At 39.3% G+C, this 18,807-nt stretch overlaps 1 protein-coding gene across 17 annotated transcripts in view; it reads left to right on the top strand.

Moving 5' to 3' along the window:
* Positions 1 to 18,807, top strand: part of BAZ2B (bromodomain adjacent to zinc finger domain 2B) — a 360,709-nt gene that overhangs the window by 263,513 nt on the left and 78,389 nt on the right. For 12 of the 17 annotated variants that reach the window (XM_058664534.1, XM_058664527.1, XM_058664533.1 and 9 more), the window contains 6 exons: positions 4,983 to 5,186; positions 5,493 to 5,888; positions 13,273 to 13,879; positions 16,965 to 17,025; positions 17,725 to 17,833; positions 18,073 to 18,174. In XM_058664534.1, the coding sequence (XP_058520517.1) occupies positions 4,983 to 5,186; positions 5,493 to 5,888; positions 13,273 to 13,879; positions 16,965 to 17,025; positions 17,725 to 17,833; positions 18,073 to 18,174 (1,479 nt within the window). Of the gene's footprint in view, positions 1 to 4,982; positions 5,187 to 5,492; positions 5,889 to 13,272; positions 13,880 to 15,431; positions 15,729 to 16,964; positions 17,026 to 17,724; positions 17,834 to 18,072; positions 18,175 to 18,807 lie in introns of all 17 variants that reach the window. The other 5 variants (XM_058664536.1, XM_058664532.1, XM_058664535.1 and 2 more) reach the window with 2 other exon arrangements.

The following is an 18,807-nucleotide window of genomic DNA, read 5'->3' as shown; positions in this document are numbered from 1 at the left end:
TCAGCAGAGTCTCTATTGGCTCCTGAAAGAATGCTGAGACCGGAGAATGAAGAGGAAGCAGACAGAGCCAGCTGACAGGTGCGCTGGCTTGAAGTTGTTTCAGTATCTTCTTTCAGCACAGAGTGCCGGAAGGGGAGAGACTCTACTCATTTGACAAAATGTGAGGAAGCTGGGCTAGAGGCTTGTATTACAGTATTCCTTTACCTCTGCTCTAGGAGTTAGCCCCTCAGCCTGCTGGCTTTTGTTTGTTTGTTTTTACCTCATGAGGGAGTTTTAAACTTTATGTTGGCACCGGATTGGCTTTGCCTGGGGGTTAGTGTTCTTCAGAGGGAGCTCAGAATTGGGGGGTGAGACTCCAGGGGGAAGGCTGTGATGGGCTCAGTGATTTCTAGTCCCGCTGCCCTACAAATTGTTGTTCCCACACAGTCCAAACAGCCTTTATAAAACATGGTGATGGCTCTATGATATTGGAATCCTATATGTTAAGAAAATGGTATAGCCCCAGTGAGAAAAAGCATGGTGGTTCCTCAAAAAATCAAAACAGAATTACAGTATTATCCAGCAATTCTGTTTCTGGGCATATGTACTCAACAGAATTGAGAGCAAAGACCTCAAAGCATTTTCTGTGCACCCATGTTGATGGCAGCATTAGTCACAGTATATAAAATGCAGAAAGAGTCCAAGTGCCTGTCCCCAGAGGAGTGGGTCACAAGGTGACCTCCACAATGGAACTGTGCCTACCTTGAAAGCATGGGAAGCTCTGACATTTGCTAAAACATGAATGAACCTTGAGGCTGTTATGCTAATAAAGCCTGTCTCAGGAGACCTGCCTTGTGAGTCCACTGACTTTAAAACCAGAAACGGGGATAGAAGGATGGTTAGCAGGGGCTGGGAGGACACAGGGACTGCCCGTGAGTGCTTTTGACTCTAAGATTAATTAATTAATTAATTGGAAAGAGTTACAGGGAGAGCCCCAGCCATCTCCAGAATACTTCACCCTGTAAAACTGAAGATCTGCACAGGCATTATATGACATCCATTAACAGAGGGCCAGTGTGAGGCTGGCTGCTGTGCAGGTGATCCGCTCCCTGCTAATGTACCTGGTGAGCTGGAGCAGTACCATGCTAAGTGTCCACGTGTGGCATCTGTTATGGGCCCCAGTTTGTGTCCCAGCTGCTGCACTTCCTTTCCAGCTCCCTGTTTATGGCCTGAGAAAGTAGCGGAGGATGGTACAGGTTCTTGGACCTGTGCTTACACATGGGAGACCCAGAGGAAACGCCTGACTCCTGGCTTCAAATTGAGTCAGCTCCAGCCAGTGAAGCACTTTGGGATGAACCAGCAGATGAAAAATCTGCCTCTGTCTCCTTCTCTCTGTAACAACACCTTTCAAGTAAAAATAGAATAAATATTAAAGACAAAAAAAAAAAAAAGAAAAAGAAAGAAAGAAAACTGGTAAGCCAATAAGGACCCAGGTGCTGCCTTTCACACAGCAGACTCAGCCAGGGTCCTGGACTCCTGGCTTGGCCTCGTGCAGTTCCAGCTGTTAAGGTGATATGGAGAGTGAACAGGAGGATTAAAGATCTCTTATCCTCTGCCTCTGACTCTCTCTTACTGTGTCTTTCAAATAAATAAATAGATCTTAAAAAAAAAAAAAAAACAGGTGGAAGGAACAATGGGGTAAATATCTGTTCTTCCTGCCTCCAGTAGGCTGTTGATTTGCCTCTCCTGTTCTCAGCCAGGCAGGGATGCTGTCTGTTTCGCATAATCTTGAGTCCCTGGAGTCTCAAGCAGCATTGCCTGCATCCTCACAGCCTGCAGTATGTAGCTGTTTTGCTACTGGGTGAAAAAATATACAATGAAAGTTGAAATTAAAAAGCTTTCTGAGATCAGGTGGGGAAAATTAATAAGCTCTTTGATCATTTGATGATGAACATAAGATTCATTTTCTAAATATTTTACATGAGAGAAAAAAGATATACTGCCTAATTATGTGTGAGTTACAAACACATACACCACATACACACACACACAAACACACACACACACCCTTAGCCTTAGCAGCGAGTAAGGAACTACGATGGATGATACCCAAATACATTTTTTTCCTCATAAAATCAATGCCTATTTCCTTTCTTCTCTCTTTTTATGAAACGGATACTAATTTTGCTATCTTACAAAGATAAAACTGTTTGCGCCCTGTCAAAGGCTGCTCTCCAGAGACCTGTTGCATCAGCAGAACCATGAGTGCCTGCTAATGCTGAAGCCTACGCCCTGGTTAGAATCAAGACATAAGAATCTGCAGCTCTTGACAAGTACAGTCCAAGAGGCTGACACAGCCTCAGGATTTGGAAGCAGCGCTTCTATGCCCTTTGCTGGGGAACCAGGGATCCATTTTTCATGCCATCTTTGAATAGAAAGTTACAGATCACTTCAACGTGGACATAAGTATTTATTTTTCTTAAATCACTGTAGCTGCCTTCTTTCCCTTGCCTCCAGTCAAACAAAAGTGACACTTCAGCTTAGATTACTTATACATATAATCTTCCTATACATGTTTAAAGATGTGCCACAGAATCTGGTCTGAAAGAAGGAGCCTGCTGTTTGGCTAACGGAGTGATAGAAAGTGCTGTTTTTGTCTCATCTCTACTGTGAGGTCTTGGCCATCCTGTTCCTCCTGTGTCATTCCCACTCCGTTCATTCCGGGGGGGAAGAAACAGCTCGGGATGTGTTGAGGACTAAAGGGTGGGTCCATGGAGAAGAAGGCTGTGTGCTGGCTAGAGTGCTTAACACAGACACACCCCGAGCAGGGCATTAGCAAGAAAGGGGTTCTGCACTCACATGCATTATAGCTTATGTTTTAATTTACATTCTATTTTATCTAAGCTAGTCTTCAGAAGACATAAAAGAAGGCCTGTGGATCTGCGGTCTGTAGCTACAACTTCAGTTTGGCTTCTGGTTGTATGGGTGTGTTACTCTGTCAGTCTCCAGACCTCAGTAGATGTAAAAGCCTGTATTTCCTTTAATCAGAACTTTTGAAACTTATTGCTTTTGTAATTTATGACTGCTTTTTCTGATTTTTGTTCTTTATTCTGTTTATCAGTAAATGCCATGGAAATGCTTCTAAGTAACTGTACATTATCCTTAAACTTATTGTCATCTCAGGATTTTTCCTTTTCCATCTGTTGGCCACATTTTAACTTTTCTATTGCTCCCAAGTTACTTAGTTATAGTACATCTAATTGCATTTCCTTTTTATCCATTATTACTATCTAATCTTTTTTTTAAGATTTATTTATTTTTATTGGAAAGTCAGATTTACATAGAGAAGGGGAGAGACAGAGAAAAAGATCTTCCATCCAGTAACTCACCCCCGTGCCCAAGTGTCTGCAATGGCCAGATGTGAGCTGATCTGAAGCCAGGAACCAGGAGTTTTTTCCGAGTCTCCTACGTAGGTGCAGTAGCTCAAGGCTTTGGACTATTCTTGACTGCTTTCCAGGCCACAAGCACGTTGCTGTAAGGGAAGTAGAGAAGTTGGGATACAAACAGGTACCCATATGGGATCCTGGCACGTTTAATGTGAGAACATTAGCCACTAGACTGTAACGGGCCCAATCTATTCTTTTTCAAAAAAAAGTTTTATTTGAAAGGCAGAGTGACAGAGAAGTGAGGAGCGACAGGGAGAGAGATCTTCTATCCTTTGGTTTACTCATTAAATGCCTGTAATAGCTGGGATTGGGTCAGGCTGAAACCAGAAGCCTGAATTCTGTCAGGTTAGCCACATGAGTATCTGGGGTCCAGGTACTTGAGTTATCTCACCTGCTGCCTGCTCAGGTGCATAAGCAGTAACCTGGATCAGAAGCAAAGTAGCTCAGACTCAAACCACTGCTCAGACATGGATGCAGACAACTCAGATGGTAGTGTTACCCTCTGTACAGGAAATGCCCACCCATATTATCCATTCTTTCTTTTCTTAATATACTTATTCAGGAAGCAAAGAGTCAGAGCTGCATTTGCTGATCCATTCCCTAAATGCCCACAACAAGTAAGGCTGAGCCAGACCAAACCCTGGAGCTGGGAACATCATCAAGTTCTCCTTGATTGGGAGGGTAGAGACTCAACTAATTGAGACACCATGTGCTGCCCCCGGCTGGCAGCTGGAACCTGGAGCCGTATTGAGAAACAAAGCCAGGCCGTCCAGTGCAGAATATGGGCATTTCAACTGCCGTCTTAACCACTAGGCTGAACGCCTTTCCTTAATGCCTGTTCTCAAAATGAGAAGAGACTTCCCTTTTATGTGACCCCTTTCTGGCAAAGAGCCTTAGATGTTCCCTAAAATCAACCTTTTTTTCTTTTATTAGATTTTTTAGATGAAATATAAATAGGGATGCCTGATCTCTAAGTAAAAGAGCTGCATGTTTCATTTTTTATTTAATCATCTTTTACAGCACTTACTACTTTATGTAATTATCTGACTTTGTATTGAACATCTGTCTATCCCGCCCCCACCACCACTAGGATGTAGGTTTCTTGAAGACTCCAACATGGAAAGCTTCTTTTATACCATTGTCCATCACCTAGAAAGGTGTATTTGTCATGTTTTAGGTAACTTGGACTATTTACTGACTGCTGTCTACATAAAGAAAAATTAAAGCTAAATATATACATTCAGTGTATGTGTCATAATTGGAATTATTATTTTGTGGCCTTCTTTTTAAAGTCTTTCTCATTTTGAAGCAGGACATTTTTGTTAGTAGGTCTATGTTCATGCCATGCTGATATTTTTAATATTCTATGTGTACTTTGATCAATTTGCTTAAAATTGCCTTTGTAAAACATAACTTTTCAGATTTTCCTAAAAATGGCATTTTTGAGATTGAAAATATCATCCGAAACTCAAAAAGAGCACACATTTTATTGAAACCTGTTTTTTTTTTTTTTTTTCCTCAAATCAAAATCTTGCCAAATACCTTGTCTTTGTCCAGAAACCAAGGAAAAAAACCATGGAAAGTTCTAGCAACAGTGACAGCGAGTCAGGCACCTCCTCAGACACCTCCAGTGAAGGCATTAGTAGTAGTGATTCTGACGATCTAGAGGAAGATGAAGAGGAAGAAGATCAAAGTATTGAAGAAAGTGAAGATGATGATTCTGATTCAGAGGGTGAAGCACAGCATCAAAGTACCAGCCAGGTATGAGTGTCTCACCGTGGTGTACAGGCATCACCTAGGCAGAGGGACCAACTGCTGTATCTGGACTTTCAGGTAGCCATGACTTTGAGTTCTTACTTTTTCACACCTAAGACTAGGAGGTAGAGAAACATTTTTAAAGGGATAAGAGCTACATTTTTAGTCACGGTTATAGTTTGTACACTAAAGCATCAGGAGCATTTTTTAAAGTATGCTTCTTATGCTTTTTTTCCCCCCTCCAAGTTTTACTGTGTGGTGTCTTTGTCTTCAATAGCTGTTCAGGAGTTGCCTTTCACTTTTTATCTCCAGGTGCTATTACATGGCATTGCAGACCCAAAAGCAGATGGACAGAAAGCAGCTGAAAAAGCCCAGGAAAAAAGACTACACCAGCCATTACCTCTTGTGTCTGAATCCCAGACTCACCCATCATTCCAGTCCCAGCCGAAACAGCCTCAGGTTTTGTCACAGCAGCTTCCATTTATTTTCCAAAGCTCTCAGGCAAAGGAGGAATCTGTGAACAAACACACCAGTGTCATTCAGTCTACGGGATTGGTGTCCAATGTGAAACCCTTATCTTTGGTAAATCAAGCCAAAAAGGAAGCTTACATGAAACTCATAGTTCCTTCTCCTGAAGTACCTAAAGCAGGGAATAAAAATACCTCTGAAGAATCTAGTTCTTTGACCAGTGAACTACGATCCAAACGGGTGAGTCCAAAAATTTTTTTTAGTTAAAAAACTTAAAGATTATTTTATTTGAAAGGCAATTTTTTTTACAAAGAGATAAGGAGACAGAGTGAAGTCTGCCTTCAGATGATTTACTCCCCAGATGGCCACAATAACTAGAGCTGATCCCACTTAAAGCTAGGAGCCAGGAGTTTCCTCTAGCTCTCCCACATGGGTGCAGGAGTCCAAGGATTTGAACCATCCTTCGCTGCTTTCCCAGGTCATAAGCAGAGAGCTGGATCAGAAGTGTAGTAGCCAGGACTAGAATAAGTCCCTTATGGGATGCCTGCACTGCAAGTGGAGAATTAGCATGTTATACCACGACACTGCCCCTAAAATTGATTTTTTGGAAGAACTTCATTGTTAGAAACAGTTTTTTATAGTCTTTATCACAAGCTTAAATTAAATTCCCACTTTAAATTAAATCCACTTACCATCTTCGTCTCCAGGATTAGAATATATACATTTGCTGAGTGTATATTGCACAATGCAATCATGTGATTTCTCATCCTTTTCTCCTTATCCACAATATCACTTGCCAGATGTAATGATTTTTTAGAAGATTTATGTATTTAGTTGAAAGGTAGAGTGATAAGATAGGATGTGGGAGAGACAGAAGAGAGAGAGAGAAAGAAAGAGAGAGAGAAATCTTCTATCCACTCAGTGCTTCACACCCCAAATGGCTGCAGTAGACAAAGCCAGGAACTGGGAACTCCATTGAAGTCTCCAAAATGACTGCCATCTGCTGCCTTCCCAGGCACATTAGCAGGAAACTTTTGGAAGCTCAGCAGTCAGGACTTGAACTGATGCTCCAGTATGGGATGTTGACGCTGGAAGCAAGGTTTAAACTAATGTGCCACAACACTGGCCCCCCAGGTCAATGATGTAGCAGGAAGTGGTTATATATGTCTAAATAAGACAAAGGTCACAGTTACCTTTGTTTAAAGTTAATGTTTTTTAAATCAATATGTTCTTTTTAAAAGAAATGATCTCCTAAGTAATTCTGTAGTCCTGGAATTTATCAATATGTAGTGCAAAACTCCTTTATAAAGATTTTCTGTTGCCATACTGATGAATTCTGTGCAAGGTAACTGACTTAGATGGGAACCAGAACCACTCCACTGAGAACGTTTCCATCTTTATTTTCTTTCTGTTGATCTTAGGTTACCACATTCTTTATCCAGTACATTTCTAATAATCAAACCATTATTATGTTTTAGAATTAGCCCAAAGTATGAAATTTTTTCTTAAGATTTTGTTTAGTTTTCTTAGAAAATTTCACCCAAAGGAGGAGAGACAGAGAGGAAGATCTTCCATCTGCTGGTTCACTCCCCAAGTGGCCACAACTGCTGGACTGAGTTGATCCAAAGCCAGGAGCCAAGAGCTTCTTCAGAGCCTCCCATATGGGGGCAGGGTCCCAAGGCTTTGGGCCTTCCTCTACTGCTTTCCCAGGTCACAGGCAGGGTCCTAGAAAGGAAGTTGAGCAGTTGGGACACAAACCAGAGCCCATATGGGATCCTGGGGATATAAGATGAGAATTTAACCAAAAGACTATTAAACCAGCCCCTAAAAATATTATTATTTTTGAATACAATTGTTTTGGAGCAAGTATTTTCATTTGGTATCCTAATCATTAAATAATCCTTATATAGAGTGCTTTCTGTTTGGCAGCTTTTGCTTTAAGTACTAAGTGTGTATTTACTCACTGAATGCTTACCTTAACATCACTGCCAATATTAGTATCTTTATTTATAAGTGATAAAGTTGAGATGCCTGGAACTCAAAATAATTCTGCCAAGAACTTGTTCCTGGTTAGCAATGAAACTAGAATTCAACCTTGATAATGTAGTACTGAAACATCTTTACTCTTAACAGTTGTGATATGGTAGCTTTGTTTCTAGAAAAAAATCAGAATGTCTTTGTCCATTGATCCCTACTGTGAAGAACTTAGGAGCAGTGTCAAAGAAACTGACATGAAGAAATCAGGTTTTTGGTTTTTTGTTTTTGTTTTGTTTTGTTTTTGATGAACTGAATTTATGGTTCTTAAGCCTAAGTATGCGTTAGAATTACCTGGAGAAAATAACCTTTGCAATGCTTAAACCAGATGGAACTATGTTTTTTTTTTTTTAAGATTTATTCATTTTATTACAGCCAGATATACACAGAGGAGGAGAGACAGAGAGGAAGATCTTCCGTCCGATGATTCACTCCCCAAGTGAGCCACAACGGGCCGGTGCGCGCCGAGCCGAAGCCGGGAACCTGGAACCTCTTCCGGGTCTCCCATGCGGGTGCACTGTCCCAATGCATTGGGCCGTCCTCAACTGCTTTCCCAGGCCACAAGCAGGGAGCTGGATGGCAAGTGGAGCTGCCGGGATTAGAACCGGCGCCCATATGGGATCCTGGGGCATTCAAGGCGAGGACTTTAGCCGCTAGGCCACGCCGCCGGGCCCAGATGGAACTATGTTATTGAATTTTTGGAAAGCATCCTGGGTGATTCAAATGTACAGAATGCTTTACAGATTGCTGATCTAAGCTTCTCACCCGTGTTCTATGTATTACACTGCTTGGCCATGAGGCGATTGGGTAAGTCCACAGAGCGGCTGGTTAAGCCATTGCTTGGGCTGCCCAGTCCCTTCCAGCTCCGTTAGTGCACCTCGACAGCAGCAGGTGATAGCTCAGACCTTGGCTCCTTCCACCAACGGGGGACACCCAGCTGGAGTTCCTGGCTCCTGACCTCAGCTTGTCCTGGCCCTGACCTTGGCTGTTGCAGCCGTTTGTGGATTGAGTTAGAGGACAGAGCCTCTCTTTCGGTCTCGTCTCTCCCTTTCAGTCACTCTGAGGTACAAATAAATAATTAATTTTAAAAAGCTGAAGGTATTATTAGTATCACATTATTCACATTTCATGAATAAAATCAACTGTTAAAAATTACACTATCTAGATTATTTGTGATTTTCATTTATATGCAATTCCACTTTCAGACAAATGAATTTACAGAGCCACCTCAAGAGTTATTACAAAAACTCCTGAACATTTTTGATGAGTTTTAAAAATATTTCTCAAAATAACGATTTTATATGGCTTCTTGTTTGAAGCCATGTGTTAAGTACTTGCTCAATAAATGCAAGTTACTTAGGCTTTTATACCTAAAATCTTACTTAATTCCTCAAAACCCTGTCAAGTAAAGAAAGACTGAGAGGGCAAGTCCCTGGCCAACATCACAAAACAAGCTAAAGGCAGAAAGAATTTAAGTCAAGCATTTTGAGTTCAATGCCCGTGATTAAGATGAAAAAAAAAAATGCCCTCTGGAGATCATTCAGAAATTATGATACAGGTTACCTGAAGTGATCATGGTGGCTAACGGAAGATGTTCTAAATGAATGAATGCTCCCCTTAGACTCAACTGTGAGTGATGTACTCTGTATCTGTGCCTCGTATTGAGGTAGAGGTTATTTCAGAAATACTTCTCTTACAGTACTAATCTTTCTGTGTATGTCAGTCTAATGCAAAATTGTGTTTTGTTATGATAATTTCATTTGGCTCCTGCTGCTTGCATCTTTTATTTCATAGACATATAATTCAAATTAGTATTGTCAGTATATGTAACGATCAGGACTAGAAAAGTAAGTGATACATCAGTTCTTTGATCAAGTTTTCTGGAGTTTGGGGAGTAAGAGCTTGGAGGTAAGAGGGACCTTCAAACCTCTCTTCTGTTACTGGTACATACTACTGCTGTCCAAATCGATGTCTTAAAGCAGTAAGACTACTGTATTGTTCTTCATTTTCTCCTTGTCATCTCTTTTTTACACACTAGTCTCGATATCAAAAAGAATGAAATGTGCACTCTAGTAAAAGAGTAGCCGGGATAAAATACTGTCCTCTTTGGTTCATCTTGAAAGTCTGTGGTTGTCATTATGAATTATCGTTAGGAGTAGTGACAGAGCATTTAAAACATAAAATTAAAGAGAAAAATTTTGTTTTCATCTTTCCCATTTTAAGATTTATTTTACTTGAAAGAATTCTTTTGATCTTATTTATTTAGCAGGAACATAAAAAATAGAGTATACAGTGATTATATGGCTTAATTATGCATTAAGAGATGAAATATATTCTTTTTCCTGAAATTTAAATCTTACATAAAAATATTTTGTTTAATAATTTTTCTTTCATTTCTTTTAAAGGACAAGTCCAAATATATTTAGTCCAATTTTCCATATTCACTGAATAGCTACAAAGTAAACACTGTGTCTTTGTGACACTGCTACAATTTTTGCTTACAAAGATTTGTTTTAACAACTTAATTTTCTAAACAACTAACGTAAAGATGTAAAGGATGATAGGAGTTTTAAAAATTAACTTATTTGTTTGAAAAAGTTAGATTCCATCTACTGATTCAAATGGTCGCATCAGCCAATCTGAGCCTGTCAAAAGCCAGGATCTAGGAGCATCTTTCCGGTCTCCCACATGGGTACAGGGGCCCAAGCATTTTTGCCATCTTCCTGTGCTTTGCCAGGAACATTAGCAGGGAGCTGGATCAGAAGTGGAGCAACCAAGATTCAAACCAGTGACCTTATGGGATGCCATTTTTACAGGAATCGGTTTTACTTGCTATACCACAGCACCAGCCCTGGGATGATAGGAATTTTATATGGAAATTCTCATGACTTTTGAACACTGCCACTTTAAATCATTTACTGAGTTGTTGTCTTTATTATTATTATTATTTTGAGATCTTATTTATTTATTCACTCTTGCATCTGCAGTTTCGTTTCCCAAAGGGCCACAGTAGCCAGGGTGTGTCCAGGCTGAAGCCAGGCACCACGAGATACCTCCAGGTCTCCCACGTGGGTACAGGAGCCCAAGCACTTGGCCATGCCGCACTGCTCCCCAGGCACATTAGCAGGGAACTGGATTGGAATTGGAACAGCTGGGACTTGAGCCTCTACCTTTGTAGACGCTGGCATTGCAGGTGGAGGCCTAACTCAATAAGACCACAATGCCAAACCCTACTGAATTATTTTTTAAGGCACTGACACCTGTGCAGTCCCCCTCACGAATCACTACTGACTTCAATTTCAAAACTATCTTTCTCAAGGCTGAATTTTACCTTAGGTTAAGAATTTTGGCTACACTTGTATTCATTTGTAAGGTTTTTTATTTTATTTTATTTTGAAAGGTAGAGTTGTAGAGAAAAGGAGAGACCAAGAGAGAGATCTTCAATTGGCTGGGTTCACTTCCCAGATGGCCACAATAGCTAGAGCTGAACCAATCTGAAGCCAGGAGCCAGGAGCTTTTTCTGTGTGGCTCACGTGTGCATAAGGTCCCAAGGATTTAAGTCATCCTCTGCTGCTTTTTCAGGCACTTTAATGGGGAGTTGGATTGGAAGTGGAACATCCAGGACTCAAACTGATGCACATTTTGGATGCTGGCATAGCAAGTTAAAACTTAACCTATTGGGCCCGGCGGCGTGGCCTAGTGGCTAAAGTCCTCGCCTTGAATGCCCCGGGATCCCATATGGGCGCCGGTTCTAATCCCGGCAGCTCCACTTCCCATCCAGGCTCCCTGCTTGTGGCCTGGGAAAGCAGTTGAGGACGGCCCAATGCATTGGGACAGTGCACCCGCGTGGGAGACCCGGAAGAGGTTCCAGGTTCCCGGCTTCGGCTCGGCGCGCACCGGCCCGTTGCGGCTCACTTGAGGAGTGAATCATCGGATGGAAGATCTTCCTCTCTGTCTCTCCTCCTCTGTGTATATCTGGCTGTAATAAAATGAATAAATCTTTAAAAAAAAATAACCTATTTTGCCCCAAAACATATTTATTCCTGGGTTTAGTTTGGCCTAGCCCCAAATATTGCAGCCATTTGGGGAGTACATCAGTAGATGGAAGATCTCTCTGTTTTTCTCTTTATCTCCCTATAGTTTGTTTTTAAGCAAACAAATAAATCTTTACAAAAATGTAGCAAAAAATTATATGATTTTGTTGTTTCAAAGAAATATCAGTGGCTAAATAATCTTTATTTGTAGATGTAACTTTTATGACTTAATATAATCTGAATTAATATAATATAGCCTATGATTAATAGGAAACTGTCATAGTTCTAAAATGGATATTCTTTCAAATGTTAGTATCTAAAGGCACTTAAAAGTATATCCCTCAGAATACAGAGCCATCATTTCTACCAGTGTATTCTCAGAATCCTTAGCAACAAAGACTTACCTCCTATTTTAAAAATCATTGATTCCGCAATCTAAAACACTGTTTCAAGTGAATAACAAGTTCAGAGCCTTAAGCAATATCATGGGAAGATAGGAAAGATAAATAAATCTCTGGGTAGATGTAAATGTGTCCTCCTTAAACCAGGAGTGTGGAACATCCAGTCCAGCCTGGCCTGCAAAATCATTTGTTCTGGCCTTGCCAAGGCAACTGCAGGAGGGACTTGAAATTGAGTAAATCTGTTGCAGATTAATTTCTAAGTTAATAATTTTGTGCAGCCCAGGAATCATGTCATAAATATGCAAATGGACTTTGGCAGAAAAAAGCTTCCATATCATTGCCTTTAAAAGCTTAAAGCATCTAAGTACATAACGTAGTATGTGTATAGAAAAGTATCTGATTTGGAATGTAAGGAGGTAAAAGGAGAAAGGACTTAGGCCAAGAGTACTTTTGATGAGGACAAACATATTAAGACTCTTGTGTTGGATCTTGGAGAATGAACAGTATTTCATGTGTTTGAAATCTATAAGAGGACACTATTTCTTGCAGGAAAAATGGTAACGGAGAAAGAATGTGGAGGTGGTGAATGTTGGACATGCATAGCCCATGGCAAATAGTCTATTCCACCGGAAGGGCATTCTAGTGCTTAATTGTACACTAATCTAACTGTTATTCTGCAGGGTAGATTTGATGAAGTTGGCAGTATTCCAGGAGGAGAGGCTCAAACAAGGCTTGATCTAAAATAAAGTTGGCATTGGTATATAGCATATGTTGAGAGTTTGGTGGGAAGAAGTAATGGCAGTGCTTAAATTTCAGCATTATTTCAGTGAAGGAATCAAAAGGCAGGGTATTATGCCTGACATAAAAAAAGAAATATTTTTAGGGCTTCAGATTTGGAATATTTTTAGAATGGGAGCCATAGTAAAGAGAAAGGGATAGTTTGGAAATGTATGAATAACTAATTAAATGTTAAATATATTAAGTCTAGCCAAGGTTCAACAACCAACTTGTCATCACTGTCATTCCTTGTACAGCACTTGTAGATCATGATTTAAATTTATATGTGAACATCTGCTTTCAGATTTTGAAAGCAAATAAAAGCTATCTTTGTTTTACGCTACATTTTGTTTTGTCTCTTAACTTATGTTTCAACAGGAACAATATAAACAGACATTCCCATCACAGTTAAAGAAACAGGAGTCATCTAAGAGCCTGAAGAAGGTTATTGCAGCTCTGTCAAATCCAAAAGCAACCTCTAGCTCACCAGCACATCCAAAACAAACATTAGAGAACAGCCACCCTAATCCATTTTTGACAAATGCACTTTTAGGTCATCACCAACCAAATGGAGTGATTCAGAGTGTCATTCAAGAAGCTCCGCTAGCACTTACTACCAAAACTAAAATGCAGACCAAGATCAATGAAAACATTGCTACTTCAAGTAGCACCCCTTTTTCCTCACCTGTAAATCTGAGTACAAGTGGGAGAAGAACTCCTGGCAATCAGCCACCTGCACTGCCCTCTACCTCCCCTATACTGCATAGTCAAGGGAAGGAAAAAGCAGTTGGCAATAACGTGAACGTGGTGAAAACACAGCATCACTCCCATCAGGCACAGTCTTTAGTGGAGCAATTTAGAGGAACAGATTCAGACATTCCCAGTAGTAAAGATTCTGAAGACTCAAATGAGGATGAAGAGGAAGATGATGAGGAAGAAGATGAGGAAGATGATGAAGATGACGAATCCGATGACAGCCAATCAGGTTATTTTCTCTTTTAAAATCTGAAAGATTTTTTTCTGAATGCTCTTTGAACCGAAGCATGTTAAAGAGCCTCTTAAGGCACATGCTTGTAATCATGGCCATTCATGATGTTTCAAAAAGCCGTAGCATTTCTTTAGCGAGTTAGTAAAACACAAGAGAAATTGCTATGGGACATTCCAAGTTAAATTCCTGGCTTGTTACTTATCTATTAAATAAACAGTAACTTTGTAGTGAATATAAATACATTATTTTAAAATATTTCATCAACTTGCTTAATTTTTACTTCATTCAGGACCACTTAATGGTTCTGGTTTTTTTTTTTTTGTCTCTTCTGCTTCTTATTACAGTGTATTATTATGCATATTGGACATAAGTAAAGTTACTGCTACTCCTAAATTCTTAATAATGTCCATTGATAACACAGAAATTATGAAATGCCTATGGAGTGATGAAATATTCTGTGATTTAGTTTTTATTCAATTTGTGTTTTTTTTAAGAGAGAAACTTTGAAAACAAAAACAAGATCATTTTAATGTTAAATATAGAGATGAATCACAAAATTTGGAAGTTTGTGCATTTGTTATCAGTCAGCCAAAAATGCAAATGGAAATCTTTTAGAAGTGAATAGGGAAAGGAAAATTTAGTCAATGTATAGTTTTAAGTGTCTCTAAATTTAAAAAAAAAAAAAACTACTTTTTCAGGGTAAGAGCAATTCTTCCTGATAATATTTCCCCTGGGGTTTCCAGTTGGGGAAATAGGTAATAAATATCATGTGTGATAGATAATAAATATTACTCCGCAAAACTAACCATTAAGGATTTAACGTAAGCATATATGACCAAGTCAATCAAAATGCCATATAAGTTGTTGTTCTGGGAACTTTTTAAGTCAGAGTCAGTCCGAGTGTGAGCCCAATTTATCAAGTATAATCTGGTAAGAGCTTTTACGTATTTGAAGGAGCCAATGCATTATACCTAAGACTGCATTTGCTAAGACTAAGAAAAATTTAAATTATTAAATCACTTGATTATGCTACTGTAATTATTCCTATAAGGTTGATTTTTTTTTTTGAGAATCCTAATGAAGTCTTGAACCTAAATAGAAAAACTGCCACCAAGTAATCCAAGGTTATCCTTTAGAAAATTTCACCCTGAAATCTGAATGAAAGGAGAGATGGTATGTCCAACCTTCTCTACTTAGTATGCGACTAGAGGCACTGAGTTTCATTAATTTGGTAGGTCAGCTATAGTTTCTCTTTTACTTAGTTTCTGACGTGACGTTCAGAAATCATTGATAAATAGTGTCATGTGAAAATCTTCTATGACTAAAGTGTGGAGTAAAACTGATACTTTTTTAAGAATTCTGAGAATTTATTGCCTACATATCCTGTACTCAGTTGATCAAATAGTAATTTTAACATTTATTCTTTGGGAAAGTTGCTTGAATTCTCAGTTTGCAGACACTGATTCCTGAACTACTCCATTGAGATACAAACTGCAAAGTATTGGTTATTATCTAGTTATAATATACAAGTGCTTCTTTTACTTCCCAGAATCAGATAGTAATTCAGAATCAGAGACAGAAGGATCAGAAGAAGAGGATGATGATGATAAAGACCAAGATGAATCAGATAGCGATACTGAAGGAGAGAAAACTTCAATGAAACTGAATAAAACAACTTCTTCCTCTGTTAAAAGCCCTTGCATCAGTCTCACAGCTCACTCAACACCTCGTAACCTCCACATAGCAAAAGCCCCAGGCTCTGCTCCTGCTGCCTTAAGTTCTGAATCCCAGTCACCTGCTTTTCTTGGCACATCTTCTTCCACACTTACTTCAAGTCCACACTCTGGTACCTGCACTTTATTTTTATTATTGTAAAGTGGAAGTCAAACCATGGCAAGAGTTTTTATTTATACAGTGTTCTGGAGATGAACTCATTGAATTCGAGTTGTTAAAGCTAGATTTTAGGTTATCGAAGAAAGGGCAGCATGTGTTTTCGAAGGGTGTGACCCATTTCCTAGTTGCTGGTGGTTTTTGTTGTTGTTGTTTTTTTTTTTCTTTTTCTTTTTCTTTTCTATGCTTCCAATTTAAGAATCTGGTTGATGACAGCCCTTGATTTTGAATTCATTCCTGCTTTTGTGTTCAGTTTGTGCTTCTAGAAGATAGAATTCGATTGACAATTGGACTTTCTGTGCATTATGAAAAAGCTCACTTGGTTACTTAAGCCACAGTTGTTTTTCTGCCCAACACATAGCCAGTGTCAATTCTTTCAGTGAGTAGCATTCTTATTCCATTAGCATGCCGCACCTTTTTTCGATTTGACTTTTTATAAAATTCCAGTGGTCATTATTTAAAATGTCTGCCTTTAATGTTCCAAAACTATTCTTCTCATCCAGTAACTTTGAAAATAGAGGTATATATGTTAAAATGTTTACTGGTTTAATGTATTTCTCTTTCTTCTTGGCAGTTCCCAATTTTTGCTTTTATTTACCATGAACCAGGATGATATCCTACTAAACTAAAATGAATTTACTTGTACTATGAAACTTGATATTTGTCTTTGAAAAACTTTATATGTAATCAACATCCTATAGCTTTGTGCTTTAGATTAATGCATAGACCTAATAGTATTTTTGACTCTAAATGTTTATAGATATAGAAATTAAGTTGAAACGGTGTGAGCCAGCTGTTGAGATTTTTCAGCCTCTGGACACATTCTGAAAGAAACTGTAAACAAGCTTGCTGAAACCTCTGTCTGATGTTTCCTTCTTCCTCCTTTAGCCATTTCTTTAATAATGAAATCGTAAAACATCTAGATATCTTTACTTTGGAAGCTTTTTTTTTTCTTTAGAGAGAAAGACTTGTTATTCTTTCATTCAGACCAAAGGAAAAAGGAAAACAACCCTGTACCTTATACAGTATGTTTTGTCAAAAACCATCTAAAATAATGTATCCATTGTAGAAACACACTAATCATCCAAGTCATCAAATGTATATTTTTTTAAAGGAACAGTTTCAAAATAATCAAAAAATTGTCATCTGTTCTAACTAATCTTTTATATCAACTGGTTATATTCTCTTAAAGGCACCTCAAAAAGAAGAAGAGTGGCAGATGAGCGTGAACTGCATATTCCCTTGGAATATGGGTATGCAAAATCAAATTTTCTTCTTGCCTTCTCTCCCCGTGTTTATGCATGTTTGATGTATGCCAATTTCTTTTCCGTACTGTCTGTAGAAGAAATGCATGTAACTTGTAGTATGTAGTAGTACAGAAGAGCCAGGACAAAGAAGTTGATCAGAAAACTGAAATTGGGTCTGACTGCTGCCAAGAGGAATGGCAGAGCTAGCAAGGATTGTGCAACCACGTGGGGAACTAGGAGCAAGCTGCCTGGCAAAGAGCAGGAGACACTGTTACGTGTCCGTACAGGTAGAGCTAAAGGACCGCGAAAGGCACGGTGGTCAGAAGTAAGGTCCTGGCTGCCACAGGTGAATTGGAACGGAGAGGTCTGAGCTTGGCTCTGCTTGAGCCCTGAGCAGCCAGGGCCACTTTACTTCCAGCTTCTGGCTTACAGCTTTGCAGATCTAATCAGGCCAAACTCATCCCAACTCCAGTTTCTAAAACATTAATGGAGTTCAGTGGTTGTAAATTGAATTGTTGATTGTTTTACTTGAAAGTAGATTAAGAAAATGTAAATAATTTTAATGCAAATGTATTTGAGTTGTGTGATTACAGATTTCTTGCTTTTTTCTCCTTTTAAAGAGCATGTTATACTTGAATTTTTTTTATGTTTGAAAGGCTTTTGCAAAATTAAGTGTATTGTAACCCTCATTTCTGTTGTGTGTAGCTGGCAGAGAGAGACAAGAATAAGAAACTTTGGAGGGCGCCTTCAAGGAGAAGTAGCGTATTATGCTCCATGTGGGAAGAAGCTTAGGCAGTACCCTGAAGTAATAAAGGTACATACTTTTCACCAAGTAGCATACATTTGATGCCAATGAAGCATGCGCAGATAAAATTCTTTGCTACAAGATATTCTCTGTGTGGGACTGATGTGCTTAACCTAAACTGATCTGCTCTAAACCTATAGCCCCCTAACCAGTATACGTAAAAACGTTAGTGTCCTGAAGCTAGCTACGCTTCGAAGCTGGGTTGTCATTACTAAAAGCTGAAGTGGAAAAATATGTGACTTTTTCAGTATCTCAGCAGAAATGGAATAATGGATATCTCAAGGGACAATTTCAGCTTCAGTGCAAAAATAAGAGTGGGTGACTTCTATGAAGCCAGAGATGGACCACAGGTATCCACTTTTTCAAAAGTATAGTCGTTGAACCAAAACGTAGTACCATAACCTAATGCGGTGAATTTCCCAACACTCTGGAGCCTTGCCTTTTATTAGCTCATTCATGTGGTAATGTGTACAGCCTTGTGTTAACACTCAGCACATCCTCTGGTAACTGTGTTTCAGTAACAAGACAGCTTAACCTCGTAGTTATCTTTGTCCTATTTCAGTTTCTGGTTTCCTGTTTAAAAATTCACTTTCATAGTGAATTCATATATAAAATGATCTACATGTAAAATTGAAACATAGAAAACACTAGTCCTAAAAAAAAGTGTCTTTTTGCTTTTTTTTAGCTAATTTGATGGCAGCATTTGACACATGGTTAAGACACAACTTGGGACTGCACATCCCATATACTGGTGTGTCTGGTTCAGGTCCCAGCTCTGCTTCTTATGCTGCTAGCTGCTTATGTATACCTGGGAGGTAGCAGATGATAGTTCAAGTAACTGGGTCTCTGCCACCCACATGGGAGACCAGAAGGAGTTCCCAGCTCCTGACTTTGACGTGGCCAATTACTGGCATGGGACCAGGGAGGGAACCGGATGGATTTCTGTGTCTCTCTGTCTCTTCTCCTCAACCCTCCCCTCATGT

Source organism: Ochotona princeps, chromosome 5 (assembly GCF_030435755.1).
Source record: "Ochotona princeps isolate mOchPri1 chromosome 5, mOchPri1.hap1, whole genome shotgun sequence".
Lineage (NCBI taxonomy): Eukaryota > Metazoa > Chordata > Mammalia > Lagomorpha > Ochotonidae > Ochotona > Ochotona princeps.
Note: the sequence above shows the minus strand (reverse complement) of the source record. Positions and strands in the feature narration are given on the sequence as shown.